The sequence below is a fragment of the Eptesicus fuscus genome, chromosome 5 (assembly GCF_027574615.1).
Source record: "Eptesicus fuscus isolate TK198812 chromosome 5, DD_ASM_mEF_20220401, whole genome shotgun sequence".
NCBI lineage: Eukaryota > Metazoa > Chordata > Mammalia > Chiroptera > Vespertilionidae > Eptesicus > Eptesicus fuscus.
This window is the reverse complement of record NC_072477.1, coordinates 27,742,553-27,769,829: the sequence shown is the minus strand read 5'-3', so window position 1 is coordinate 27,769,829 and position 27,277 is coordinate 27,742,553. Positions and strand designations below refer to the sequence as shown.

At 51.2% G+C, this 27,277-nt stretch overlaps 2 protein-coding genes and 1 long non-coding RNA gene across 6 annotated transcripts in view; 2 read left to right on the top strand and 1 right to left on the bottom strand.

The window, feature by feature from the left end:
* Positions 1-13,166, top strand: part of PLEKHH1 (pleckstrin homology, MyTH4 and FERM domain containing H1) — a 44,543-nt gene extending 31,377 nt beyond the window's left edge. The window contains exons 13-29 of the mRNA XM_054715971.1: positions 423-509; positions 818-979; positions 1,887-1,967; positions 2,249-2,431; positions 2,807-2,915; positions 3,611-3,723; positions 4,293-4,469; positions 4,812-4,909; positions 5,340-5,517; positions 6,043-6,198; positions 7,219-7,319; positions 8,007-8,148; positions 10,167-10,309; positions 10,426-10,555; positions 11,502-11,588; positions 11,906-12,052; positions 12,994-13,166. Of these exons, the coding sequence (XP_054571946.1) occupies positions 423-509; positions 818-979; positions 1,887-1,967; positions 2,249-2,431; positions 2,807-2,915; positions 3,611-3,723; positions 4,293-4,469; positions 4,812-4,909; positions 5,340-5,517; positions 6,043-6,198; positions 7,219-7,319; positions 8,007-8,148; positions 10,167-10,309; positions 10,426-10,555; positions 11,502-11,588; positions 11,906-12,052; positions 12,994-13,155 (2,256 nt within the window). The 3' untranslated portion in view covers positions 13,156-13,166. The remainder of the gene's footprint in view (positions 1-422; positions 510-817; positions 980-1,886; positions 1,968-2,248; positions 2,432-2,806; positions 2,916-3,610; positions 3,724-4,292; positions 4,470-4,811; positions 4,910-5,339; positions 5,518-6,042; positions 6,199-7,218; positions 7,320-8,006; positions 8,149-10,166; positions 10,310-10,425; positions 10,556-11,501; positions 11,589-11,905; positions 12,053-12,993) is intronic.
* A 1,065-nt stretch (positions 13,167-14,231) lies between these two features.
* On the bottom strand, positions 14,232-23,509 carry PIGH (phosphatidylinositol glycan anchor biosynthesis class H). 4 transcript variants are annotated; one of them, XM_054715973.1, is made up of 5 exons: positions 23,245-23,509; positions 19,649-19,858; positions 18,936-19,019; positions 16,988-17,072; positions 14,232-16,062 (listed from the first exon to the last, which is right to left on the bottom strand). In XM_054715973.1, exons 1-5 carry the CDS (start codon positions 23,422-23,424, stop codon positions 16,031-16,033), a joined length of 591 nt encoding a protein of 196 aa, XP_054571948.1. In that variant the 5' UTR covers positions 23,425-23,509; the 3' UTR covers positions 14,232-16,030. The 4 variants fall into 4 exon arrangements, with proteins under 4 accessions (XP_054571948.1, XP_054571947.1, XP_008137150.2 ...); XM_054715972.1 differs by having other exon boundaries at positions 18,936-19,016; positions 23,245-23,492; XM_008138928.3 differs by lacking the exon at positions 16,988-17,072.
* An 89-nt stretch (positions 23,510-23,598) lies between these two features.
* On the top strand, positions 23,599-24,793 carry LOC114230604 (uncharacterized). Its single transcript, XR_003616530.2, has 2 exons — positions 23,599-23,941; positions 24,272-24,793. It is a non-coding gene; the product is annotated as an uncharacterized LOC114230604 (long non-coding RNA).
* Positions 24,794-27,277: the final 2,484 nt, after the last annotated feature.

Sequence of the window (27,277 nt, the reverse complement as noted above, 5' to 3'; positions counted from 1 at the left end):
TTGAGAAGTACAGGTTAGTCGTCACGAAACAGTCACAGGGACGTGCAGTGCAGCCCAGGGAGAACAGACGTGCTGTAACCGCGGGGGGTGGTGCCCGGTGGGCACTGGAAATGCCAGCAGGACACCTTGTGAGGCCTCTGATTGTCCAGCCGCTGTGCTGTACACCTGACACTAACACAAAAGGATAGTGATTGTAAACTGTAGTTTAAAGTAGTTTTAGAATTTTTTTTTAAAAAAAGCAAAGAAATACAGGCTCAATCTACGCTTTCTGAGCTGGGTCAGAGGGACCCAGGTCTAACCATTGCTCCATTTGGCCAGACCCAGGATGCAGAACACGTTACCCACCATGCATAGCCCAGGGAAGCGTGGAATCACTTCCTCCTTTGCCGTGACCTAGAGTGAGATCATTCCTTTCTTTACAGAGTGATATCATCCGGAAACCTCAAGGGCAGGTGGACCTGAACTCCCGTTGCCAGATTGTTCGAGAGGAGGGTGCACAGACCTTCCAGGTGAGCAGGGAGGTGCTGGTTTGGATGCGGCTGTGGTGGTTACAGAGGTGGGGCAACGCGGGCATGAGTGAAAGACACCTGGGTGTGACCCTAGTTTGTGAGTCCGAGGAAGGAAGAGGACACAGAATGGGAGCGAGAGTGAAGGGAGGAGAGACAGGGAGAGCAAGACGAGGGGGGAAAGAAGGGGCGAGTACCAGGGTGGGGAGCAGGATGGCCCAGTGGGCGCTGCGGTTTGTGCCGCCCAGAGCCAGTTTCTGTTACTCTACCCTCCTGTCTCCCGGCCCCGCCCCATCCCCCCTCCTGCACAGCTCGTCTCTGAGAAGAAAACCTATTACCTGACGGCGGACTCGCCCTGCCTGCTGGAGGAGTGGATCCGAGTGCTGCAGAGGCTGCTGAAGGTCCAGGCCCTCGGGCCGCCGGCCCTGCCTCAGGGGGGCACCAAGCCCACCGTGAAGGGCTGGCTGACCAAGGTATGGCTGTGGCTGGCGCGGGGGAGGAAGGCGGGCCTTCTGAGAGTCGCATTCAGGCGCGGGAGTGCCAAGGGGCACGGGGTCCCCTCTTGATCCACGGCTCCTCCAGGGATTTCCTCGCAGGGATTAGCTGGTTGGCTTCAAACACCGTCTGACCCCACAGGGGATGGATGGTTCCCTGGAAACAGGGTGGGGTTGTTAGAACAACAGCTATCCTCAAGACTGAGGAATGTGCCCATTTTGAGGTCATTAGGGGTCCCCCACCCCAACCTGAACCCGCCAGTATGAATAGTGGGAAGCTGGGACCTAAGCGAGGTGGGTGTGGCCACTTAAAAACGTGTAACATCCCAGGCCGGCCCTGAAGACGGGTTAGTTAGGGCTCTTCTGGTTGCCAAGAGCGGAGAAGCACATGTGAACCCCAAGTAAGGGGGGACGTTAACAAGGAAGCATGTGACCTGGGCCCACAGCCGCCGGGAGGCAGAGCGGCTCGTCGGAGCACGCTCGGTGGGTGCTGCGGCTCTCTCTCTGCCTCTGCGTCCCATTCGGTCCCCTCTATGCGCGTCTGCTGTTCCCACACCATTTATACTGGCCTCCCTGCCCTGCCCTTCCTCTCGGCTTTCTGACCACTCCAGCCTCTGCTAACGCAGGTCCTTCCTCGGTCACGTTCCTGGGACAGGACGCCCGATTGGCCTGCTCTAGCTGGGATGGACGGGGCGTGCCCTGGGGCACACCGCGGTCCCTCGCTGTGAAAGGGCTGGTTCCCTCCGGGAGTCTGGGCGTCTCCACTGAGGACCTGAGCTTGACCAGGGCCTTTTACGTCTGCCTCCCTGTGGCTTCCCTGTGCCAGGCCCGGATGTACTTCGGGGCCCCCTGGTTCTGGTGATGCCGGCTCGTTTCTGCCTCGCAGGTAAAGCATGGCCACTCCAAGCTGGTCTGGTGCGCTCTAGTCGGGAGAACCTTCTTCTACTATCGGAGCCATGAGGACAAGGTACTCCCGGCCTCGGACAGCACCGTTCCCTCTCCCCCTAGACCCCAGTCCTGGGGCTCCACTTTCCCTTCTACCCCGTAACCCCACAGCCAGTGCAACGCCAGCTGGCGGGCTCCCTCCACAGAGCATCCCCCCTTGCCCCCCCCAAGCAGGCAGCCAGCGAGCTCTCGTCTCCTGTATCTGTCCTCACCCACGATTCCCAGCCCTGAAGGGCCGAGGGTTCCGAGAGAGGAGTCCCCTGTCCCCGGGCTCTCCCATTCACGGAAGCCTCATGTCCGCAGCGACCCCTGGGCCACCTGCCTGTGCAGGACGCACGCATAGAGGAAGTCGACCGATCCTGTGACTCAGATGAGGACTACGAGGCCGGAGGAACCGGGCGGCTGCTCTCCTCCCACTGCACCCTGGGGATCCACCCCCCGGAGCACAGCCCCACCTACCTCCTCATTGGCACCAAGCACGAGAAGGCAAGGGAGGGCCGGGCCCCCACAGCCACGCGTGGACCTGTGCTTCTCGTCGCCCCTTCTCTCTTTCCCCGCATCTTCCCCACGTTCACGTTTATTTCCCTCCCGGACATCTTGGCAACCAGCGTCCCGGGTTGGGAATATTCCATACGTTGACTTGTTCCCAGTGACCACCTCTTCCCTGAGGTAGAACCACAAGCTTAGAAACCTGGGTTCGATCCCAGGTCTTTCCTCTCCGACACTGGTGGCCCGGACTTCTGCTCACCAGGCCCAGCTGAGCCCCACCTGGGCTTGGCCCCTTCAAGGAAGCCCCTGGGAGCTCTTGCCCCATCTCCCCGCCCAGCCCCAGCAGACGGCTCTCTCTCCGTCCTCTTCCAGGACACGTGGCTCTATCACCTCACCGTGGCCGCAGGGGGCAGCAGCGCCAAGGTGGGAACCGCCTACGAGCAGATCATTGGCAAACTGATGGATGATGAGGGAGACCCAGGTAAGGCAAGCACGGCCCTCTCGGCCCGGGTTGTAGGGCGGTGGCTGGGTAATGGTTGGTCAGGAACCCAAAGAAAGCACTGCTGGACCCTGACGCTGTTTTAAAACCGTCAGAGCCGCAGAAGGGCATCCCCATCCCGAGCTCCAGAGCCCCTGTCTCCGATGAAGGGACTGAGGCGACCCCTCAGGCTGCCCAGTGGTCTGGGCCAATGTTTGACTTTGTCACCTGCAGCTTTGCTGGTGGGGAGAGGCCTGATGAAGGAGGTAGCTGGTGGATCTATAGTGAGGGTTGTAATAAGCGAAGCCTAAGCCTGGGTCCCTGGGGTCTTTATTTTGCTACTGATTCTGAGCCGGAGGCACTGACAGCACACACCACACCCCCTCCACTGCAGCCACAGCTCGTTTATCCAGGCTGATACGCACCCCTCCATCCAGGCTGACCCTGCAGGCCGGGCCTCCCCTGCACACACATGCTTGCACTCAGATGCCCACGCCTCGCACACTCGCCCTGGGGCAGCCCCAGGAGCAGAGCAGTAGGGGCTCTGTGAGCTGTGCTTGTGAGCCCCACACTCTAGATGTAAACCCAGCACCACCGTGGGCCCCAGACGTTAAACCCTTGTCTTCCCCGCAGACGAAAGGGGTGGTTGGGAGGAGAGCTCCCGCCCAGGGCTAACTGCTGCTGCTCTCTGCTGGCAGACTCCCCCCTCTGGAGGCACCCCATGCTGTGCTACAGCAAAGACGGGCTGTACACGTCCCTCACCACCCTGCCCTCCGAGGCCCTGCAGACCGAGGCCCTCAAGCTCTTCAAGGTAAAGTGGGAGGGGAGCCCCGGCCCACCCACGGGTGGGGGCGCCCTCGCCATGTGCCCAGGCTCTGCCCCACGCAGTTCTGCCCCCCATGGTGATCCTCGGGTGAGGAGGACATGCAGTTAGGGATTGGCCCACAGAAGGATCTCAGAGGAGGTGGGGGAGTCCCACAGGGTCCCCACACGACCTGTAGGCCAGGGAGGCGGGAGCTCTGGGCCTTCATTCCCAGCCTGGGGGAGCGCCTGTGAAACTGGCCCTTGAGCTCCCGCCCCCTGTGATGGACAGGAAAAGGCAGGCCTATGTTGTTTCTGAACCTGAGGGATTCTGGCCTCTTTTAGGATGTTCTTTGTGCCTGTCTTGAATATTCTATCTTTTCAGAAAATGAGTCTGTCTTGCTTATGTAATAGAAACATTTAACGAAGGAAAGATTCTAGCCCGAGGTAGCCTTCCCCGCGAGCACAGTGCTCCCTCTTAGAAACATTCTCCCTGTGAGCAAGCCTCCGAGCCCTGGGGCGGCCCCGTCTGTCCATTGGCTCAGCACCTGCCAGTGCCCGCTGTCATGTCCCTGCCAGTGCTGCCAGCTCTTCATCAACGTGCCCGTGGAAGCCGCCTCGGTGGACTACCACGTGTCCCTGGTCCAGAGGGCCCTGCAGGTGTGCCTGGTTCACCCTGAGCTGCAGAGCGAGATCTACTGCCAACTCATGAAGCAGACCAGCTGCCGCCCGCCTCAGAAGTACTCCCTCATGCAGGTAGGGGCTCCCGGGTGAGGAGCGGACAGGAGCCATTGGCCAGGGCCACCCAGGAGGCGGGAAGCGGGAGGAGGTGACTGCGCGGGTATCCTGAGCCTGGTGGCCAGTGGGCCGTGCTCAGAGCCGCCTCGGCACAGCTGCCCTCCCTGTGCCCCTTTGGGTGAGGTCTGTGTGCAGTCAGCTTGTGCGACTGCTGCTCTGGTCAAAGCCTGACCCAGTTGGCTTTGGTGCCCGGAGAAGGTGGGGGCTCCGGTTTGGAGAGCGCCCCGAAGGCTCTGTAGCTCAGGGCCCTGAGGCGGGGCATGCGGGCCCAGCACTCACCCCACTGCCTGTGCCCTGCAGTGCTGGCAGCTCCTGGCCCTGTGCGCCCCGCTCTTCCTGCCTCAGCACCACTGCCTCTGGTACATCCAGCAGCAGCTCCAGCGCCACGCAGACCCCCGGTGAGTGAGCGCCGTTTTCCCCGCTGCCCCTTCGCTCCCGCTGTGGCATGATTCAGTGTCACAGGGAAACGGGTCGGATCCCCCCACCCTCTGAGACTTGCTCGGTGGCCGTGGGGACTTCACCGATGGCTGTAAACACAAACACGCACGTGGAGTTCTGGGCAGGCCTGGGCTTCTGCACACCCGTTCACGTGCGCATGGATGTTTTGTGGGGGCCGTTGCCTCCGGATTATTCCCAAAGTGCCATTCTCTGTTGCCATGTTCATACGGGCCCTGAATGGCAAATTAATACCCCAGGCCCGTCTTCAGGGCTTGGCTCACGGCCTGCCCCAGCGGCTGACGTGGTCCTGGCCGGGTCTGGGCTGGGAACCAAGGTGGCAGGGAGGTGTGGATTCCGTGGTATTCCCTTCTTCCTCACCTGTCCTTTTAGAAATGAAACTGGCCAGTATGCCACCTACTGCCAGCGGGCCGTGGAGCGGACCCTGCAGACTGGGGAGCGGGAAGCCAGGCCATCGCGCATGGAAGTGGTGTCCATCCTGCTGCGGAACCCCTTCCACCACTCCTTGCCCTTCAGCATCCCCGTGCACTTCGCCAACGGGACCTACCAGGTGAGGCAGGCGTGAGCCCTGTCCTGCGTCTCTTCCAGAGGGGAGTACCTCAGGGCCAGGCGGGTGCTAAGCCTCCTTAGGATTGGCAGGTTCTTGATAAGCAAACCAGCAAAAGAATGGGCCTGGGACTTCGGGGTGGGAGAGGGGGTTAGTGCCCGCGTGGCAGGAGAGAGGAGCTTGAATCGCAAAAGCGCTCCACTGTTGGATGTCCTGGAAGTACATCTTTGAACCCATTGTGTGAACAGGAAACTGAGACACTGACCAGGAAGATGGCATGAAAGGGCCTCCCAAAAAGTGACAGTCAAGGGCACACAGAGCTTTTGTCGGGTTCGTCTCCAGTGGGCGGGCTCATCCCCTGGGCATGCACCCTCTGCGTGTGAATCCAGAACAGACGCCTCCTTGGCCCTTGCATCCGCCCTTGCTCCTTTTAGGCAAGCCTCCCCACCTCTGGACGCAGACCCCTCCGCGAGCCCTGGCGGGCGTCCCTCAGCGAGCCCCCCCTGGGGCTGATACTCTCCCCTGCAGGTGGTGGGCTTCGACGGCTCCTCCACAGTGGATGAGTTCCTCCAGCGGCTGAACCAGGAGACAGGCATGAGGAAACCGTCCCACTCCGGCTTTGCCCTCTTCACAGACGATCCGTCCGGCCGGGCCCTGGAGCACTGCCTGCAGGGGAGCGTCAAGGTGACGGCCTCCCCGCGGAGCCCTGAGCCCCGCTGACCCACCGCCTGGCTTCGGGGTTTTGGTGGGGAAAAGCCTGTCCTGCTAGGTGTCTGGCTGCGTCCCCCCTTCTATGCCATCCTTAAACGTACCCAGGTGGGCAGAGAAAAGATGTTTGTGCTGTTGTGTCTGGAGAGAAGAGCTCTGTATCCCTCTCTCCCTGGGGTGGCTGTGCGGCATCCAGGGGAAGCTGCTGCTCAGCTGGTGTGGGCGGGATAGGAGGCACTTCTCAGCAGCAGCCCGACCGAGCCTGCCCGTTATACGCACGCGGGCGCACACGCGTGCACACGCACACAGGGACACGGGTGGGCACCTGCATGCCCAGCGTCCCTGGATGTTGTGTCTGCCAGGGCCTCTGCTGTGTCTACAGGTTCAGCCACATTTTTAGGAAGTAGGTCCTTATGGTACTTGGGTATTAAAGGCTCTTGAATGGGACTGAGGACTATCTTGTATTGTGGTCTGAGATTAGAGCCGTGGCGCGTGTTAAGTGTTTGAGGGAATGTGCTGTAGCACTTGATGAGCGTGAGGGTTTGGGTCCGTCTGCTTTCTTTATGGCAGCAGGACAAAGGCCTGTAGTCCTGTACCATTGCCGGAAACACTGTGCTACATGCCTTCCCTGTAGATGTCGGGGCATCTGCAAGGCTTGGCTGCACAGCAGGCCTCTGGGCATATTTGCTGAAGAGGAGAGTGGGGTGGGATGGAAAGGGAGCTGGTGATGTGAGGCCATGGTGTTTGACTGGGGCCTGCCTTGCCTCGGGGTGGGTGGGGCTCAGATGGTAAGGCCAATAGGGGAAGCTGTGCTTTGCTGCTCACGCCAAGTCAGTGAGGAAGCGCAGGCACCTGGGGTCCTGGCCCCTCAGGTCATCCTCTCCATGGAGGACAGTCACTCCACTCTGCCCTGCTGCTCTGCCCGAGTCCAGCCCTGCCTGGACCTCATGCCCCTCATCAGGTGCTTTTCTGACTTTTGTCTTTTGCCTCTTCAAGATCTGCGATGCCATTTCCAAGTGGGAGCAAGCCCTGAAGGAGCTGCACTCCAGGAAGTCTGAGGGTGGCACGCGTGTCGTGAGGCTGATGTACAAGAGCAGGTCCTGAGCACCCCCAAGGGTGGGGCCAGGCGTGAGGGCTGTGCCTGGGGTGCACAGGCAGGAGGCCCACAGATACACTACCACATGGTGCTCATTAGCTGGGGAGCCAGGCCGACTGGGCAGCTCAGCTCTCGGTCCCTATACTGCATGTACACACACATGCATGCATACACACACACAAACATGCCAAGAAAACAGACCAACCTCATGAGATGGCTGCATGTGTTACCTTAGGAGAGTGAGATTTTGTCTGAGCACTAAATTTACGACTAGAAATAAATCGCTCCTATACCAATTCCAGGGAATACAGAAGTAGGCATCCTGACTTTTTACCAATTTGAGTAAGAAAATTCCATCCCAGCTGTCTCCAGGCAAATAGTTTCCATTAGTCTCTTGGCTTCTTAACTCATCCAGTTCCCTAATAAGTTGTGATTCCTGGTACCAGATCCCTTCACCAAATCCCGTAAGTCTAACAGTGTATCCAGAATTAACCACACGCTACAGTTGCCATGAGAACTGTGGGCTCTGTGTCATGCTTGCTTAAATATTTTGGAGGCAATAGAAAATAGGCTTACAAATGGCATAAAGAGTCATTTCTTTCTTTGGGAGTCAAGATAAACAGATGCCAAGATGACCTCGTCCTTTGGGGATCCCAGCTGACCTGGCTTCTCGCCCTCTTCCCTGCAGGCTGTACTTTCGGGGTCAAGTCAAAGGGGAGACGGAGCGCGAGCGTCTGCTGCTTGCCTTCCAGACCAGTGGCGAGATCGTGGCAGGGAGGTTTCCTGTCAACAAGGAGCTGGCTCTGGAGATGGCTGCCCTCATGGCCCAGGTACGGGTCTGTTTGGGAATCAGGAGGGTCAGGCACCACCTTTGGACTCGCAGGCGGAATGCGCCACACAGCCTGGAGCAGGAGATTCTGCAGATGGGCGGTGCCAGAGGAGAGGGTGGCCTTGACCCTGGCTCCTTACCCAGCTGAGCTCCTCATGGCTGCGTGCAGAACTCTGGGCGGGAATCCAGAGGCCTGGGTTTGAGTCCTGGCCACTTCAAGCTCTGAGGTCTTGGCCACGTTACTTTACTTGTCTGTGCTTTAGTTTCCATTTCTGTGGACTGAAAACAAAGACACCTCCATACCTACCCCCACAGGGTTGTTGTACTAAGTATGTTCTTAATGCATATCACATAATGTATGCGATAACATTTGTACTTAAAGTTGTCAAGAATTTTAACTAGAATTAGGAAAGGAACACACATTCCGAATTTGACTCTTCTCCCTGTTACCTTTAGGAGGCCATCTTGCCAAAGGTATCTGGGATACTGTATGGTTCCCATAGATCTACTTGCTGAAAAAGAAGAGGAAATAATAATAGTTGATCTTTAGCCCTACCCTGTCTGGCTCAGTTGGTTGGGCATCATCCCATGTACCAAAAGGTTGTTGGTTCAATTCCCTGACAGGCCACATACTTGGGTTGCAGGCTCCATCCCTGGAAGGTGCATGCAGGAGGCAGCCAATCGATGTTTCCCTCTCACATCAATGTCTGTCTGTCTCTCTCTCTCTCTTCTCTCTCTCTCTCTCTCCCCCCTTTTTTCCCTCCCTCTCCTTCTCTCCCTCTCTCTCTAATAACTGATCTTTAATATAATAGACATGTATTAAATACTCTATAGAGAACCCTGTGCTAAATATTTTATACTAGAGGCCTGGTGCACAAGGTATTCGTGCACTTGGGGGGGGGGGGGGGTACCTTAGCCCAGCCTGCACCCTCTCGCAGTCCAGAAGCCCTCAGGGGATGTCCAACTGCCAGTTTAGGCCCACTTGTACTCAGGCCCGATGCACAAGATTTGTGCACTTGCGGGGGGGAGGGGGGGGCGTCCCTCAGCCCATCCTGTGCCCTCTCGCAGTCTGGGAGCCCTCAGGGGATGTCCGACTGATGGCTTAGGTGGGGAGTGGATCTAAGCTGGCAGTGGGACATCCTTAGTGCTGCCATGGAGGTGGGTGGAGGTGGGAGAGGCTCCTGCCACCGCTGCCTGCTTGCCAGCTGTGAGCCCAGCTTCTGGCTGAGGGGCGCTCCCCCTGTGGGAGTGCACTGACCACCAGGGGGCAGCTCCTGTATTGAGCGTCTGTCCCCTGGTGGTCAGTGTGTGTCATAGCGACCGGTCATTCTGCCATTCAGTCGATTTGCATATTAGCCTTTTATTATATAGGATGTATTATCCCATTTAGTTCTCATCCCCACATAATAGGTGAGGATATTGAAGCTCAGAGAGTTTAAGTAACTTGTCCAGTATTACAGAGCTGGTAAGTGGAGAGTGGGATTTGAGCCAGGTGTCTGACTCTAAAGGCCACATTTGGAACTCTGCTAAAGTAAGTCAGTCCTCACTTAGCATTGTCAACTGGTTCTACAGCTTTAAGCGAAACATCTCATCAACATTACAATGAAGTGACATTGAACAAAACTGTTCTTCGAGGACCTGCTGTACTCTAGGATCTGTAGCATCTTCAATCCTATGTCCCATACTTTTGGATTGGAAGCCAGAATTTCTACATTGTTTTCCCTGTCTGCCCCTAATTAACTGTGTCTTTGGATAAGGCACTTAACCTCAGCTGGAAAATGCAAGTTGATCTAGATAATCTCTAATATTCCAGGACCCTAAGGTTGTTTGTTTATCTCTAGTATCTGTGAAACGAGATAAAGGGCCAGTTCACAGGAAGTGTTTTTTCACATCCATTCACACCTCCCCAGTAAAGTTATGAAAAAAAGGGTGTACTACACCTTTCTCAACAGCCTACCCCCATCCCACCCCCACCATGTCCAGAGTCTTGACTTGTGCTTCCATGTGTTTCTATCACAGGTAGAGTTTGGGGACTTGGAGAGGCACCTCTCGCCAAGCCCTGGGGGCACACCCCCTTCCAAGGCTCAGCACCACCTACAGCAGGTGCTAGACAGGTTCTACCCGAGGCGCTACAGATACGGGACACCCACTGAACAGCTGAGGTAGGCTGAAGGGCTTACGGGGTCTTGTGGGAGATGCGGGCTGCGGGCTCGGGGAGGTCTCAGAGCTGCCATGAAAACACTTAACAAGCACCATTTCTCTCCCTCTGTCCATCCAGACATCTAGTAGATCAGCTGACCACAAAGTGGGCAGCACTGCAAGGCTGCTCCCCTCCTGAGTGCATCCGCATCTACCTGACCGTGGCCCGGAAATGGCCCTTCTTTGGTGCTAAGCTCTTTGCTGCTCAGGTAAGTGCACGTGGTTTCCAGTGGAAGGAGTGGTGACCACCCCCTCAGGAATGCGCCAAGTATCTTCTGGAGCAACTGTCCCTCTTTGGTCATGTTTGAGTCTGGTCTGCAGTGCCTGCCTGCAAACTAGCAACCACCAGGGGTCGCTATCTCTCCAACCCATTTCTGACCTACTCCCAATTCCATGGTCCAGAGCAGTTGTGAGTCATTGCTTTGGGGCCAGGATTCTTTCTGGGTGTCCCTCATCTTTCTTTTATTGACTTCTTTCTCAATGCTACCCCTGTGGGGAGAAGATAGCATCAACTAGTTATAAGGGCATATAACACAGGGTCCCACTCGGTCTGGGAAGGTGGGGAAAGCTTCTGAAAAAGGTGGCATGCCTACCTCCCCAGCCTTTTGGGGATTGCCCTACTGCAGCGCTGGCAGCGCAAACAGTCGTTCCAGGAACTGTCCACTAAATAGCCACTTTTCGTACTGGTAGGGTCTATCGCCCGTAAGATTGCATTCTTGCTTTCCTGTTTCGTTTACCGTCCCTGTGAGATTGATTGAAGTAAGATGCACTCCAGCTGGGAAAGGCTGTGGGCGGAGTGCCGTCAGTGTCTGAGAGCTGGGAGAAAGCAGTCTGTTCCCCACGCCCATGACAGAGCAGCCAGGGATGCTCTCTTCTACGCACAGAGCTTCCCAGTCGGTGGGCTGTGGCGGGATAGGCTGTGATCTCCTCCCACTCGGGATTGTTAGCAGGTAGCCAGGGCCCCAAGGCCAGAAGCCTCCTGTTCGCTCCAGCATGCTGTCCAAATGCCATCTTTTACGTTTTCCAAGATAAGGAAAAGGTTGGAAATCACTGCACTGCCTAGCAGATCCCTGTGTGCCTTCCTCCTCACAAAGCTCTCATGGTTCAGAATCCATCGCTGTGGATGTGTCTGATGGGGTTTTCCTGTTTCCCCAGCCTGTACCTCTGTCTTCCAAGGAGAATCCTCTGGTGTGGATTGCTGTGAATGAGGATGGTGTCAGCATCCTGGACCACAACACGATGGTAAGGAAGGAGGAGGGCTGGCTCCCCGATCCCCTCCTTCTCCTAAATAGTATTTTCTTCTCTCTCGACTCAAAAGCCTGAGTGAAATGACCATGCCCCCCGCTCCTTACCCCCTGCCCAAGCACCAAGCACCAAGCACTGCTGTTCTCTAGTCTAGACACAGCGTGTAGACATTGGAGATGCGTCTCTCTAGATTATGACCACTGCAGAGTTCTTTCCTGGTTAAGCTCCCTGTGCCCCGAAGAGACAGGATGCTGGTTCCTAGCTCGGGAGGCAGATGGAAAGTTTCCCCGGGACTAACTAGCTCTTTCCCACAGCAAGTACGTGTCACCTACCCCTACTCTTCAGTGACGACCTTTGGTGGCTGCCGGGACGACTTCATGCTTGTGATTAGATCCATTCCAGACCAGAGCTCTGGAAAAGGCCACATTGAAAAGCTGACCTTCCGGATGGCCGCTCCTAAGGTGCGTCTGAGAGCTACTGAAACATTTTGCTCTGAGCTGTAATGTAGGAAGAGGTGGACTTGGAGCTGAGAAAGGAAGCTGGGGTTGTGACCGTATCCTAGAAGAGCCCTGCCCCAAAGGAAACTTGGCCTTGTCTGTAATCATGGCTCCAAAGGGTTCAGGTGGAATTGCTCGGAAGTCACCGCTGGGCAGGCAGGGAGGGCTGGCTAGGGAGGGCACTCACGCTGGCCCAGCTGCTCCTGTGCCCTTCACATGACCTTTCCTGCTCTCAGGCCTCCGCACCGTGCAGGCTGGAGTTGGGTGCTCACTCACTGTTCTCCTTGCAGCAGGACCAGGGCAGCTGCCCCCTCAAGATGTTCTCACCTCGTCCGTCCTGGGCTCTGCTGTCCCAACACTAGTCGCAAAGTGGGACAGTCTGCACATGCTCCCCTGTCCTCCGGGTCTTGAATTCCGCCCAGAGACCTCCTTTGCCTTAAGGGCTTTATTCCCACAGGAAATGTTGACTAGCAAAAGTAAGAACTACAAAGACTCAGAAACCTAAGTCCTCATTTTTAGGTTCCTGACTCCCTCTGAGAGTTCACTGGAAACCCTGTTGCTTTGATCCTGAAGTTGGAGGTTGCCAGGTCTCCGCCTCCTTTTAACACTCCCCTGCCAAAGGAGAAGATATGCGGCCCTTTGCTCCAGGGAGCCCCTGCCCCAGCTGGGAGCTAGCCAGAGAGGAAGTGGCCCTGTTCTTGGGGGTATTGTGCATCTCACAGAACCTCCAGACCAACAGGCGCCCATTTCTTTGGGCCTGTGAACCACAGTAATGACCCCTTTGGACGATTTCTCCCAGGGGGGTATTTTAAGAGATGAAGGAACTGAAGCCCAGGAAGGCTGTGTGAGAGAGCCCGTGTTCGAGCCAAGGCTAGTTCATGTCCTTTGTTTCTGTTTCTCCTTAGATTGCAGAGGCTACTCTCCTCATGGCCAGCTACATGAGCCACTGCTCCATAACTGTGAACACTCCCACCAAGCCACCTGCTGCCCACCAGCCATGGGAGCTGGCTGGACAACAGCTCTTCGCTTCTCTTCCACGGGCTGCCAAGGGGCCAGCGTTGCTGTGAATATTTCTCCTGGCCCGTTCCCCATACGAATCCTGGGGTAACACTACTGTGATGGGTCCAACACCCTCCCCAGCCCGCCCTGGTTTGTTCTGTGAAGTGTGTGTTTCAGCGTCCATGAAGCCTCTATTCTCTAGGTGCCTTACGTTTCAGGGCCCAACTTTTAAGAAGCCAGGCCCAGTATAAAAACCACTGTGTTTTTTCCCCACAAGAGTACTGAGCTCTGGATTCTGCCTGCTCCTAGACAGACAGGGAGGTCTGTTCCTGAGGGTGTCAGTGCCATAAGTCAGAGCTTTCCCCAGTGGCACCCTCGGGGAGGCAAATCTGTTTTATACTCTATACGGTCCTCATGTGGGGATTTATACTTGAAGTTTTCCCAACATCCTCAAATTCTGAGGACCAAAATTTCCCATTCACCCCAACTCTGACAAAAGCCTAGACCTCACTAAAACTAGACTTCCTTTCGCAGATGGGAAGGGGTTGGCAGGGCTGGAGGAAAAGGAGCAGAGGCCTGTCCCTCCTCGACTGCCAGTGAGTAGGCACTCTGCAGTGCCCCTTCCCTCTGGGCAACAGCTCCTGTCTTTGTGGGACAGGAGCTCTCCCTGCTGAGATCGAAGCTGCTCTCCCTCACACTGGACTAAGCCCAACTGGGTACAAGCTAAGGCAGGGCAGGTCTAACTTGGCCTCCCCATGTCTCCTTTTAACTACTGGACGGGGCTCCATGAAGGCTGTGCTCACTGCTGTAGGACGAGGTGGCCATCACTGTTCCCTGCTCTTTGAAAGACCAAGCAAATGCACTCTGCTTTTTGCTACTCGGGGAGCCACCAAAATGAGTCAGAAACAGGAGACCTCTTAGGGCTTGTGGGCCTGGATCTGCTCCTCAAGACGTCTGGCGAACTTCTGCTGGGAATTAGTTTGAGGACAGAGGACATGTGATGTCTGTCCCAGAAACTGAATGTTGCTTTCACATTTGCCTCCCTAACGATGCCAGTATCCCCCTATCCCTCTGAGACCTTCTGTTGCGTGCAGAGGAGATGATCATTGTTTCCACCCTCCCCTAACAAAGTAAGACGAAAGAGTTCATTGGTACTCTGATTTTCCAACATCAGAAACGGAGTTTTATTTCATAGCTCTAAGACAGTCTTACCATTTGTCAATAAAGTGCTGAAAACTGTATGGTTTTAGCAGGAGCACCCAAGAACCAAGCATTTTACCCTGACTGTATGTGTGTGTGTGTGTGTGTGTGTGTGTGTGTGTGTGTGATACTGCAGAACCACTCGGCTGGAACTAGTTTATGTGAGCACTTCAGCTGCTGCACGCTTCCCCTCTCATCCCTTATACCAGGGGTGGAGAACCTTTTCTCTGCCAGCAGCCACGTGGATATTTATTACATCATCTCGGCCCATACCAAGTTATCAACTTAAAAATTAGCCTGTTGTATTTGGTCAAACATTGCTGTTCCTGCCTTTCGCCCAGCATTTGGGTTTAGTTGGGACATTCCTACCTGGAACACATTAACACATCACACATACCACAGGCTTCTGAAGAACCCCTCCAGGGCTGGTGTAAAAGGCAGAAATGGCAACTCTGGTTTTGTGATACTTGAGTGTCTCTAAGGCCCATGAGGATAATATTATCTACCTGGGAGTTTTTAAAAACTTAGGATCTGCCCTGGCTTGTGTTACTCAATGGTTAGAGTGGCAGCCCACACACCAAAGGGTTTAATTCCTGGTCAAGGGCGCATAGCTGGGTTGCAGGTTTGATCCTTGACCCCAGTCGGGGCATGTGCAAGAGGCAACCAATCAGTGTGTCTCACATTGACGTTCTTTCATTCTCTTTCTCTTCGCCCCCCCTTCTCCCTTCCACTCGCTCTAAAAATCAATGGAAAAAATATCCTTAGGTGACGATTAACAAACAAACAAAAATTAGGATCCCAAAGAAAAAGTAAGGGAGAATGGAGCTGTGTTCATACTGAATTTGGGGGTCAAGTTATTTCCCCCACCGTGTCTTCTTCCCAATCCTTCAGGAATCCTCCCTTAGTTTATGAATTTTATACAGAAGAAACTGTCTTACCAACAAAGGCTTCTATACTTTGCATGTTTATCCTTCTTTAACATGTTCCTGGAAACCAAAGTCAAATTTCTGTCTGGACTTTTGTCTCATTCCTCTTAGCAAAAGAAGTTTTTGAGCAACAGAAGAGTATTAATGTGCTTCACACCCTGACTGAAATGCCACATTCATGTTTGTCAGTCAAAAGCAGATGTCTGTGAACCAGGCAATTACTGTGACGTTTATTAAGAGAGTCACCATATTTAACCCTTACAGACAAAGGAGATAGGGGGCCAGAGTCTAGTCTTGTAAGACATTTCTTCCCACTAACCCAGTGCCTGAAGGCCTGGACTATTTTCTTAACTTTGATATATCTGGAAATTGTCTTTCTCAAGAGATCTGACATCAGTTTCCCAATGTCTTGCTCCACAAATTTCAACAAAAAATAACCTTGAATGTGCTTAGAAAATTCGCAAAGTGCTCTGTCAGCATGACCTTTGACATACCGTTTCTTAAGGTCTCCTCTCAGTTGGTAATGTACACATACATACCTTACGAGGGGAACACTGATATACCAGGAACACTTGGCTCAACATCACACAATGAGCTGAGTTCCAGTCACCTGCTCTGTGGCTCTCAGCTCCACTGCATCCATCCTGGTTCCTAGGACCGTGTCCACATGATGTTTGAATACAGTAAAAAACACCAGCCCAATGGCTTAGGAGTCATTTCCCACGGAGACAGTACTGGCCTTCTGAATGCTGGGGCTCATGGGCTTGTGGACGTGGCTTTCTGGTGTGCCAGGATCTCCTGGCAGCTCCTGTACACTTCAATCAAGCAGTCCAGCCGGGGCTTGGCACTCTGAAGGCCAAAGGGAAGAAAGGCACAGTCAAGGTGAACAAGGGAGAGCTTAGGAGTGCTGCATCCATGTGCAACTTCAATCTCTCACCCACACCAAGGGGTCTATAGGCACAGGTGGGAGCTCAGAAGGGCAGAGTTCAGGCCTCACAGCACCTTGCTGGGGAGTCCCTTACTAGGCCCTCAGCCCAGCCTGTGAATTCTGCAAAGCCGGTTCTCAAAAGACAGTTTGTAATCTGTATAAATTTCATGATCTCCATCTAAGAGCAAGAAAGAGGATTAACAATGAGACCCTCCTGGGGAGTGTCACAAGCTGTGGAACAGTCCTCAGAGAAAAGAAGGGCAGCTTAACTTATAAGTATTGACAAATACTGTTTATAATGAAATGTAATACAACTGAATTAAAAGGAAGTCACAGAATGGGAAAAAGATGAGGATGGCATATTTAATAAAAGTTTGCTACCCAAATATATAAATTGTTATCAATACATAATTAGTATCTAGATTCTACTTGACTAAAAGAGAAGGTACAGATAGTTTAAAACAAGAAGAAATTGTAATAGGTAGATACAAAGAAATATGAAAAGTCCCTGTCTTTAAAGAAGTACAAATTTAAAAATTTTAATTCCTTTACCAACATACTAAACTAAAGAAGCTATACCCATTGTTAGCCAAGACTAGAAAAGCACAAATCCCCCCCCAAAGCAGTGGTCGGCAAACTCATTAGTCAACAGAGCGGCAAACGGCGGCTCGCGAGCCACAGTTTGCCGACCACTGCCCCAAAGTGTATAAAGTTGTCCAATCTCTAGAGTCAAATCTCAAACACTGTAAAAATCCATGAAGTACCCTAACCAGTTTGGCTCAGTGGATAGAGTGTTGGCCTGCGGACTCAAGGTTCCTAAGTTTGATTCTGGTCAAGAGCATGTACTTTGGTTGCGGGCACATACGCAGTAGGGAGAGTGCAAGAGGCAGCTGATCGATGTTTCTAACTCTCTATCCCTCTTCCTTCCTCTCTGTAAAAAATCAATAAAATATATATTTTTTAAAAATCCAGAAGCTATTCATAAATGTTAATAAAATAATTTTGAACTATAATGCAAAAGAATTTTAGGTTAGCTGCCTTAAATCCTTTGAGAAACAGGGCAATGAGGCAGTTAACTGCATATGTGAATTATACACCTAAAAGGGATTTATTACAATTATGTTTGTATAAGTGGTTTTTTATAAGAGAAGAGCAAAAAATACCCTGGATGTGATTTCAAAAGTTAGCAATAGAGTGGCTAAATAAACTGATACTTGAAATGATAGTAAAATCCTACCTAATAAAAGAGTAATATGCAAATTGACCCTAACTCCGCTACACCCACAAGCCACGCCCACCAGCCAATCAGGAGCATATATGCAAATAAACCCCAACCAAGATGGCTGCCACCACAGAGAGCAGGAGGGAGGCTTGGGTTTCCCCAGCAATAGAGGAAGCCAAGCTTTCCACACACACTGGCAGGCCCAGGCCTCCACTCAAGAATACAAAGTTTCAATTATAGAAGATAAATCCCAAGAAAAATGGCGGCAGCCACGGAGCTGGAGAGAACAGGCTAGGGTTGTCCCCGGTGACTGAGGAAGCCAAGCTTTCAACCTTCCCTGGCCAGCCCAGGCCTCCGCTTAAGGCTACAAAGTTTCAATTATAGAAGGTAAACAAATCCAAACAGAAATGGCGGCAGCCACGGATCGAGCAGAAGGCTTGGCTTTGCTCCAGGCTACAAAGTTTCAATTGTAGAAGATAAATATATCCCAGATACCAGGGCCTCCGCTTGGGTCGCCAGGGGGCATGGCCGGCCTGCAAACCACCACAGGCCTCTCGCCCAGGCTGCCCCATGCCCCAAGGGAATCCCCACCCTGATCCGGGACACCTTTCAGGGCAAACCAGCTGGCCCCCACCCATGCACCAGGCCTCTATCCTATCTAATAAAAGAGTAATATGCAGATTGACCATCACTCCAACACACAAGATCAAGATAGCTGCCCCCATGTGGTCAAAGATCCTGCCCCCATGTGGACACAAGATGGCCACCACAAGATGGCCAGCAGGAGAGGGCATTTGGGAGGGACCAGGCCTGCAGGGGAGGGCAGTTAGGGGTGACCAGGTCGGCAGAGGAGGGAAGTTGGAGGCAAACAGGCTGGCAGGGGAGCAGTTAGACATCAATCAGGCTGGCAGGGCAGTGGTTAGGGGGTGATCAGGCTGGCAGGCAAAAGTGGTTAGGGGCAATCAGGAAGGCAAGCAGGTGAGCAGTTGGGAGCTAGCAGTCCTGGATTGTGAGAGGGATGTCCCACTAGCCTACATGGGCAGTGGGACATCCCTCAAGGAGTCCCAGATTGGAGAGGGTGGAGGCTGGGCTGAGGGACACCCCCCGCCATGCACAAATTTCATGCACCAGGCCTCTAGTTATTTAAATAAGTACAGTGGCCTTTTGTATATGCATGAAAATATTCATGTCAAATTTAAAAAGCAAGATGCAAAACAGTGTATTAACAGTATGTGTAGATCAGTAACATCTACATAAAATCATATTGGTAGACTGACAGAGCCCAAGGAGATGAATAGTGATTTACAGGCCGAAGTTGCTATCTATTTTTTCCCTAAAATATGTGTAAATTTGTAATATTTCTGAAAGCCTGTATTTGCCTCAAAAAGGAGTTCTTGAAAGAACTAAAATCCTAATTCTCACTAAAAATAGCCGTCAGGTATCCTCAAATGTTCCTGACAACAAAAGTTTACATTGCTACTGTACAGAAGTAGCTGTGGATAGGCAGAGGGGTGGGGGGAAGGTAGAGGATTTCTTTGGAGAAGAAAGTTAAGCCAAGTGTTCTGTGCTCACCTGGAAGACAGGTACTACTTGGGATATTCCATTTGGTTCCATCGGATCGTTCAATAAAATACAGAGGTAGTAAATCACCTTCTGCTGTAAGAAAATACACCAAATAGAGATCTAAGTGAAACTCACTTTGTTTTATTTTTCTTCAAGGGATGGCTAAAACTTTTTCATAAATGGTTATCTTTAAGTAGAACACTTGATAGTTTTTGAAGTGAGGGATAAATACATTCTCATGCCAACAATCACCACCGAGATGATTCTGAAGCTGAGCCAAAAATAAAATTGAAATGCTGACTCCCTATCCATGAGAACCTGCTGTGTCTCTTTAAAAAGGGACACCCTGGTCAGGCAGCTCTATTGGTTAGGGCATCATCCCCATATGCCAAGGTTGTGATTCAATCCCTGGTCAGGGCACATACAAGAATCTACGAATGAAGGCATAAATAAGTGGAAAAACAACAAATATCTCTTTCCCTCCCCCCTTTCTTCTCTAAAAATAAAAAAAATAATATAAAAGGACATATCTTTTTTTCAATATAAGTTACTTTTATGGTTTCAGACATGCCAGCCCAAAAGGAAACACTGCAAGTACTGGAGCAGAGTCCTCAATTTTAATTTTTTGACATTAATACTTTAGGTACTAAAACAGTTCAAATCCAGGCACACTCCATGGGCTACGCCTCCAAAGAGGCCTGTGAGACCACTTACATACTTACCATATAAATAGCCTCATTAATGATGACATCCTTCACCTTGCCCATCTCAATGAAGGTGGTGCTTTCTTTGCCAGAGGCATAGGATGAAGTCATCTGGATGCCCAGGGAATCAATGATTAACAGAGTCTCCTGATCAATCTTCACAAAATGGAGGTAACCAAGAAGGCCTATGAGGGTGATGAAGATTGCAGCAGAGAGGATCATGCTGTTCTGAAGAGAGAGCCAGACACCGGCAGTAAGATTACCAGATGGTCTTCTGCATATGCCACTGTTTAATGAGTCAACTCTAGGCCATGCAGGAAAAGCCTTTGTTCTGCTGTGAGTTGAACAGGTAAGAGGGACATGCATGGAGGAGGAGGAAATCACTTTCATTTGTGCTCTGTAGAGCTATGAAAGCATGATGAAATACATCCAGACAACAAACGGACAGATCTGTGGAAGAGAACCTCTATCAGAAAATATCCACCATCAGAGATTTTTCTTCCAAAATTGCAACTTAAGGACTCAGACCTTTTCCTCGCACTCTCCCTCAGAATAATATGTAGTGCAAAATCACAAAATGAACAATCAAATGCTTAGCACAGTGTAATAGATACAACCCAACCACTCCTCCTTCCTAATACAACTTCAAGTGAATCATGATTGGTTCCCACTTCTGACTGGTTTAGAAATGGACACGTGACACAACTCTGACCAATGAGATGTGAGGGACGATCTCCTGGAGGGGTTTCTGGAAAACCAAGTCCATCTTAAAAAGAGATCTAAGGAAGATAAGGTCCCTACATCCTGAGGGCTTTTTTTGTTTGTTTTTAATATGTTTTTATTTATTTCAGAAAGAGATAGGAAGAGGGAGAGAGAGACTGAAACATCAATGATGAGAGAGAATCATCAATTGGCTGCCTCATGTACAACCTCTACTGGGGATCAAGCCTAAAAGCAGGCATGTGCCCTGACTGGGAATCCAACTGTGACCTCCTGTTCATAGGTCAATGCTCAACCACTGAGCCACATTGGCAGGTAATCCTGACGTTTTGATATCTGCAACTACTATGGACTCTGTCAGACCATGTGGAAAGCTAGGCTGAGGACAAGTAGAGTACACCAAGATGAAAAAAAGAAAACCAATCTACTGAGCCTTTTATGCCCTCTAGAGCCCTCCTACCTCCTGACATCTTGTTTTGTTAAATAACAGAAAATAACAGAGATTCTCATTTAGATTTTAGTTGTTTTGGGTTGTGACTAAATGATGTGTTAAGGTTGACTGATGAGCTGATATGACTACCTGATGTGTTAAGGGCTCAAGATGGCATTTATTCCTTTGATTCTAAGACACATTTACAACCTTTTATCATTTCTGATGTTGAAATATGTTCTTCTATTGATGTGTGTTTCTTTCATGAGGCACTGTTTTCTTTTTTCCATAAAGCTATTATATAGAAGGATGGCACCAGCAAAAAATCACTGACCTGGAATCAAAAGAAATTCAGCAATTTGTGACTGTCAGTCCTTGAGGGCAGGAAGTGTCTTATTATTCTTTGTGACTGACAAGGTGCACTCCTTGACCTAACTCTAGTCAAGCTCTTCTAAGCCCCTGACCCTGGTGTCCATCATTGTTGGGCCTGCATTGCCCAGTTGTAGCAAGAATCTTGCAAAGTCAGTTTAGAGAGAACTCCCACCTGGCTGGTCTTCAGCAAGAATCCTGTCAAGTCCGTTTAGCCGCTGATGTTTCCTTTTAGTAATTTCCCATCCACTGACCCCCACCCTGCTCCTCGACTATAAATTCCCACTTTTCTAAGCTGTATTCAGAATTGAGCCCAATTCTATACTGAGGTCTTTTTTCTCCTATCCCAATGGTTTCTGAATAAGGTATGTTTTTACCACTTTAACTATTAACCAGCTCTGATTTTCTTTGAAAGTACCTTCCTTTAAATTTTTTAAATTTACTTTTAGAGAGATACAGAGCAAGGGAAAGAGGGAGAGAGGGAGGGAGAGAGGAAAAGAGAGAAGGAGAGAGAGAGAAACTTCAATCTGTTGTTCCACTGGTCATTTAATAAGTATCTGTTCCCTCCTCATATGACCATATATTATAAACTAGAGGCCTGGTGCACAAAATTCGTGCACAGGGTAGGGGGGGGGTTCCCCTCAGCTCAGCCTGCACCCTCTCCAATCCAGGACTCCTTGGGGGATGTCAGACTGCCAGTTTAGGCCCAATAATCCTGGACCACTGGCTCCTAATCGCTCACCTGCCTGCCTGTTTGGTCGCCCCTAACTGACCCCTGCTGCTGGCCTGGATGCCCATAACTGACCCCCCCTGCCGGCCTGGTCTCCCCCAACTGCCCCCTCCCCTGCTGGCCTGGTCGCCCCTCACAGCCCCCACACCGGCCTGGCCGCCCCACACTGCCTGGTGTTCAGTCATTTGGTCGACCCTCACTAACCCTCCTGCTGGCCTGGTCGCCCCACGCAGCCTGCTTGTTCAGTTGTTTGGTCGTCCCTCACTAACCCCTCTGCCAGCCTGGTCATAGGCAGCCATCTTTTGAAGGCATGACAGTCAATTTGCATATTACCTCTTTATTATATGGGATTAAATCTTTTTTCTTTTTTTGGGGGGAGAGGGGGGAACAGGACTGTCCTGGCAACTTAACTGACTTACGAAGAAAACTTTTAGATATAACTTGACACAAATTAGGCAGTCCTAATTATGCACATATCTATGCTTGAATGGCAAAAAAGCTAATGGATGCAATAAATGATGCAGTAATGGAAGCAATATCCAAATTAAAGAATAGTCCTGCTGTGCTTACTCTGACCAGATCACTCCTGAAATAATATACTCAATTCAGGGCACTACATACGAAACTGAAAAAGGCAATGAGGGTGACTCCTTCTATTTGAGGGCTGTCACAAAACCACTGTACGTGACCCTCACAATACTGTGGAGCTGGCATGGCAGACATTAACTCCATTTTAGAGATGTGAAAACAACTGGGACAATAGGAATGGTCTGGAAATTGAGCTTAAAAAAACCTACCCATCTCTGAAATGTCCTAACTCTTTAGAAAGTACTTGAAGTTGGGGAAGCAGTTGGGAGGAGGGGGATATAGACTGCCTTGAAAAAGAGAGATTAGGAAGAACTGTCAATGTGAAGCTCTTAAATAACGTGTGTGTGTTTGTGTGTACGTGTGTGTATACTGCCAGCGACGGTCTCTGCGCAACTATAGATGAGGTCTGGGGAGCAGTGACTCCCGAGGAGGGGAAGTGATGGGTGAGGACGATTCACCGAACAGCTCTCGGGTCCACGGCGCATGGAAGTTGAAGTTTTAGGCTGCCGTGCAAGGACCCGGTGTATACTGGGCGGAACCAGAGCCCAGCAGCGATCCAAGGGAGGGAGAAAGGACAGGGCACAAACGCCACTAAGCGGAATTTAAAGAGCTGTCCAGCAGCGGGAGGGCGTCCCCAGAGCCAGCGAGTTCCCGCCCGCCGGCCCTGCGACTGTCGGAGGGTCCGCCGAGAGGTCGGGGCTCGACCCCACGACCCCACATATCCTTCCAACATCGAGTCCGGACGCCGCCCGCAGGGAGGGACGGCCCGGCCATTACCTCGCAGAGGGAGAAGAGTCCGTAGGCCGCCAGCCACACGGAGCAGGTGACAGCGGTGAGCGAGCGCAGCGAGAGCCGCGGGCAGCTGAGGCAGAACTCGCGGCAGGACGGGGAGTAGTAGCGGCGCTGCAGGGCCAGGCGGCCGCCGTAGATGTCCGAGAAGCTCAGCTCGTCCTCCATGGCCGGAGGGCACTCACCCCGCCGGCCCACCGCTGCGGCCGCCCGCCCCAGCCTCCCGCCCGCGTCCTCTCGCGGGCTCTGATCCACTTCCGGGGAGGGGGTGGCCACGCCCCCTCACGCTCCACGCAGTCTCAGTTCCGCACGGCCAGCCGGAGCGGCGGTCCTGTGGGTTCAGTTGTTGGCACTCCCGCGGGGCTGCCATCCTAGGATTGTCTGCTCCAAAGCCTCAACGTGCTGTGCCGCGATGAACTGGTTTCTGTTTCTAAGCCAGAGCACACCCCAAGGAGACAGTCCACAGGTGTTCATCCATTCCCATTCATTCATTCAGGAGCGGAGGGTGCTGCGGTGAACAGTGCGGTCAAGGTCCCTGCCTTCAGGAAGCTTCCTTCCTGGTGAGAGAAACAAAATGGAAATCACTTCAGAGTGCTCTGGGCAGTAAGGTGACTCGCAAGGATGACAATCAGCAGTGCGGTCAGGAAAGCCACTCTGCGGACCGACCGATGCTGGAGCGACTCGGGTGAGGAGGAGCAGACTGTTGGGTGGGATCTCTGGAGGAGGAACTGGCCCGGAAAGAACAGGAAAAGCAAAGCCCCTGAGGCTGAAACAGGGTGGGCTTACTGGAGGAATAAAGGTCCGGGAGGCTGACGCCCGAGGAATGCAGTTGGGAACTGGGGAGGTATAGGCAAGGGTCAGATCCGGGAGGGTCTTGTAGGGCCTGGTAAGGATTTGGGGGAGTAGGCAGACCTAGCTAGGAGGTAAGCAAAAGGGGAAGATGCAGAATGTATGGATAATAAAATTAATAAACTCATGAGTAATTGGGGCCTGTGGGTTCCCTCTTTCTCCTTAGGATATGGCCCAAGAATGGCAGTGTGGCCTGTTAAAGAGTTATGAAGCTTCAGGCCTGAGGCAGCATCATGTATGTATTAAAGAAGTGATCCCTTTGTGTATAAAGATATGTTGTGTAACGACCTCACAACTTCAAGTCTTTCTGATGAAAGTGAGGTTAAGTTACCCCATCGTCATCCAAGATTTTTGTTTCCTTTTTTTTATTTTTCCTCCTAAAGGATTTTCTTCAAGTATTGCTTTGTTTTTCCAATTTGTCTATCGTGAATCTTACCAAGCAATACACTCCTCTCGGTTTGGAAAATATCGTGTGATATGTTTTATGATTATAAAAGTTTGACTATGGTGGAGATTTTGAAAAATACAGAAAAGAAGAAAAATGTTTTCACCACTCAGAAATAAACACCGTTGATGTTTTGGGGGGACCTCTAGTCCTGGGAGTTCTTAACCTGGGCTCCATGGATAAAGAATAGAGTTTCATCTTTGGTTTCATTAACTTCTAAATAAAATTTAACATTTCTTTTTATTATGAATGTAGGCAATAAACCAATTAGTATTAGCAATACTTGTGATTTTTGTCACTGATAGAAACCCCAGATATTTTCATTTCATAATAATTGTTATCTCAATGTCATTTCCACTCATCACTACTTCAAAATTGCAGTAATTTTTAGACCCACTGCTAGATCTCGTTATTTAATGTGTCCATAGAAACACATATTACTATAATACTTAAAATATGTTATAACTGTATTTTAATTTTTTAACCCTATGTATTTTATTCATTTTTAAAACATTATTGTAATTAGGGGTCTGTTAGATTTATCAGAATTACAAAGGGTCTGTGAACCACAAAAAAAAGGCTAAGAACCTGTGCAGGCTCAGAAGGTTCATAATACAGAGTCACAGAAAAAAAGAAAAAGACAGCAAAATGTACTTAATTTTTTTGAATATTAAATTATTAGGGATAAATACTGTGGTGATAGAATTCCAAAATCTTTATAGCCACTTTGCTCTGTCAGATCACAGCGTCATCTTAACTCTGTTATGCAGTTTGGTATCTCAGTAGAAATTGAAACCTATGTGTTTGCCATTTACCTAGAAGCCAACTGGATGTAAGTGACCAGTTTTCTTGCACATGACCCTGTGGAAACGGCAAAGAATGATTCTTTAAGCTCTCAGTGTTGGGCTTCAAAGTACTAACCAGCCTCCAAAGTTCAGTGGACTGTACAGCAAGGAAGGGCAGCTAATGAAAAGAACGTCGACTTGGTTGGCAAGTTTCTCCTGGGAGTTTTAATATCCTTTTGCGGGGTCACTGAAAGAATCTCGCAACTAATTCCCTAGTACAGTGGTCAGCAAACTCATTAATCAACAGAGCCAAATATCAACAGTACAACGATTGAAATTCCTTTTGAGAGCCAAATTTTTCAAACTTAAACTTCTTCTAACGCCACTTCTTCAAAATAGACTCGCCCAGGCCATGGTATTTTGTGGAAGAGCCACACTCAAGGGGCCAAAGAGCCGCATGTGGCTCGTGAGCCACAGTTTGCCTACCACGGCCCTAGAAAATTCAATTGTGGAGAAGCAGAAAATGGAAGCATGAGAAACACGTGTACTTGATATTTGTCAAAGTAGGCTAACTGCTATTTTAAAAAAACACACATTTTAGTGGTTTAACACAATAAATGTATATTTATTGTCTGTCTACAATGCCATTTGGGTGCTCCTGGTCACGTGGCTGGTAATTTTTGCGAAGTGGTGGTTCAGAAACCCAGGCTCCTTCAATCTAGTGGCTTCACCATGCTTGGGCCCCGTCATGGTCCTCTCCATTGGATCCTCTGCACCTGGCCAACAGATGAGGGGCAAGAATGGAGGATCATACCTGGGAGGATGTTATGGCCATGCCTTCCACCTACATTCCATTGGCCAGAACTCATTAACATGTTTTAATTTCAAAGGAGGCTGGGAAACATGGCCTATTAGCTTGCCTGGTGAAGAAAGAGAAAAGATTTTATGAACAACTCATCAGTCTTTTAGCTATAGTTGCCAAGAGTTCTGGCTACAAGAACCAGAAATATGTTTGAGTGAATTGGGCATCATGATGGCAGTACACAGGATTAATCTGACATAAGATAGGTAGTTAGTTCTACTGGTAAAGTTATTCTTGGAACATGAGTGTCTATGAATATGAATAATAATTCTATATAATAAAAGCCTAATATGCAAATCGACCGAACATCAGAACAACCAGTCACTATGATGCGCACTGACCACCAGGGGGCAGACGATCAACATAGGAGCTGCCCGCAGGCTCCAGGCCAACCAAGGTGGGTGCCAGTGGGGGACCCCCAATTGCCCCACCACTCATCCCACAGAGGTGACCAGTGGCAGCGGCAGGGGGCGGGGCCAGCAAGCAGGTGGCGCCAGGCCAGCCAAGGCGGGTGTCAGCGGGGGCCCCCTGATCACCCCATCGGTCACCCCACAGAGGGAGGCTGTGCCATGCCAGCACAGCCAAGGGTGAACCTGAAGAGAGGCGGTAAAGGATTACAGAAGGCAGACAAGAGAATACAGCTGGGGCCCGGTAGATTTCCTGTGCCTGGATGAGGACACAGAAAGACCCAGCCTGGAAGCCAAAGCTTTATTTTATAGTCAGATCAAAACAAGGGTAGTGGTCAACATGTTTACAATGTTCTTGTGAGTTTCACCCTGTTTTGGCAGCACTTGCTGCACCTCCCACAGCCCATTAGCTACCTAGGAAAGAACTAGGGAGGGCTATAAGAGTCAGCTTAATTATGCTAAGAGCTGGGACTTGTTTTTGGCCCTGCCACAGGTCAATCCGAGGCTTGACCCTATAGCCACTCCCTACAGGAGGCGACCAGGGGTGGCGGCAGGGGGCGGGGCCAGTGAGCAGGTGGTGCCAGACCGGCCAAGGCAGGTGCCTGTGGGGGCCTGCCTGTCACACCACAGGTCGGCCCTAATCGCCAGCCAGGCCTAGGGACCCTACCTGTGT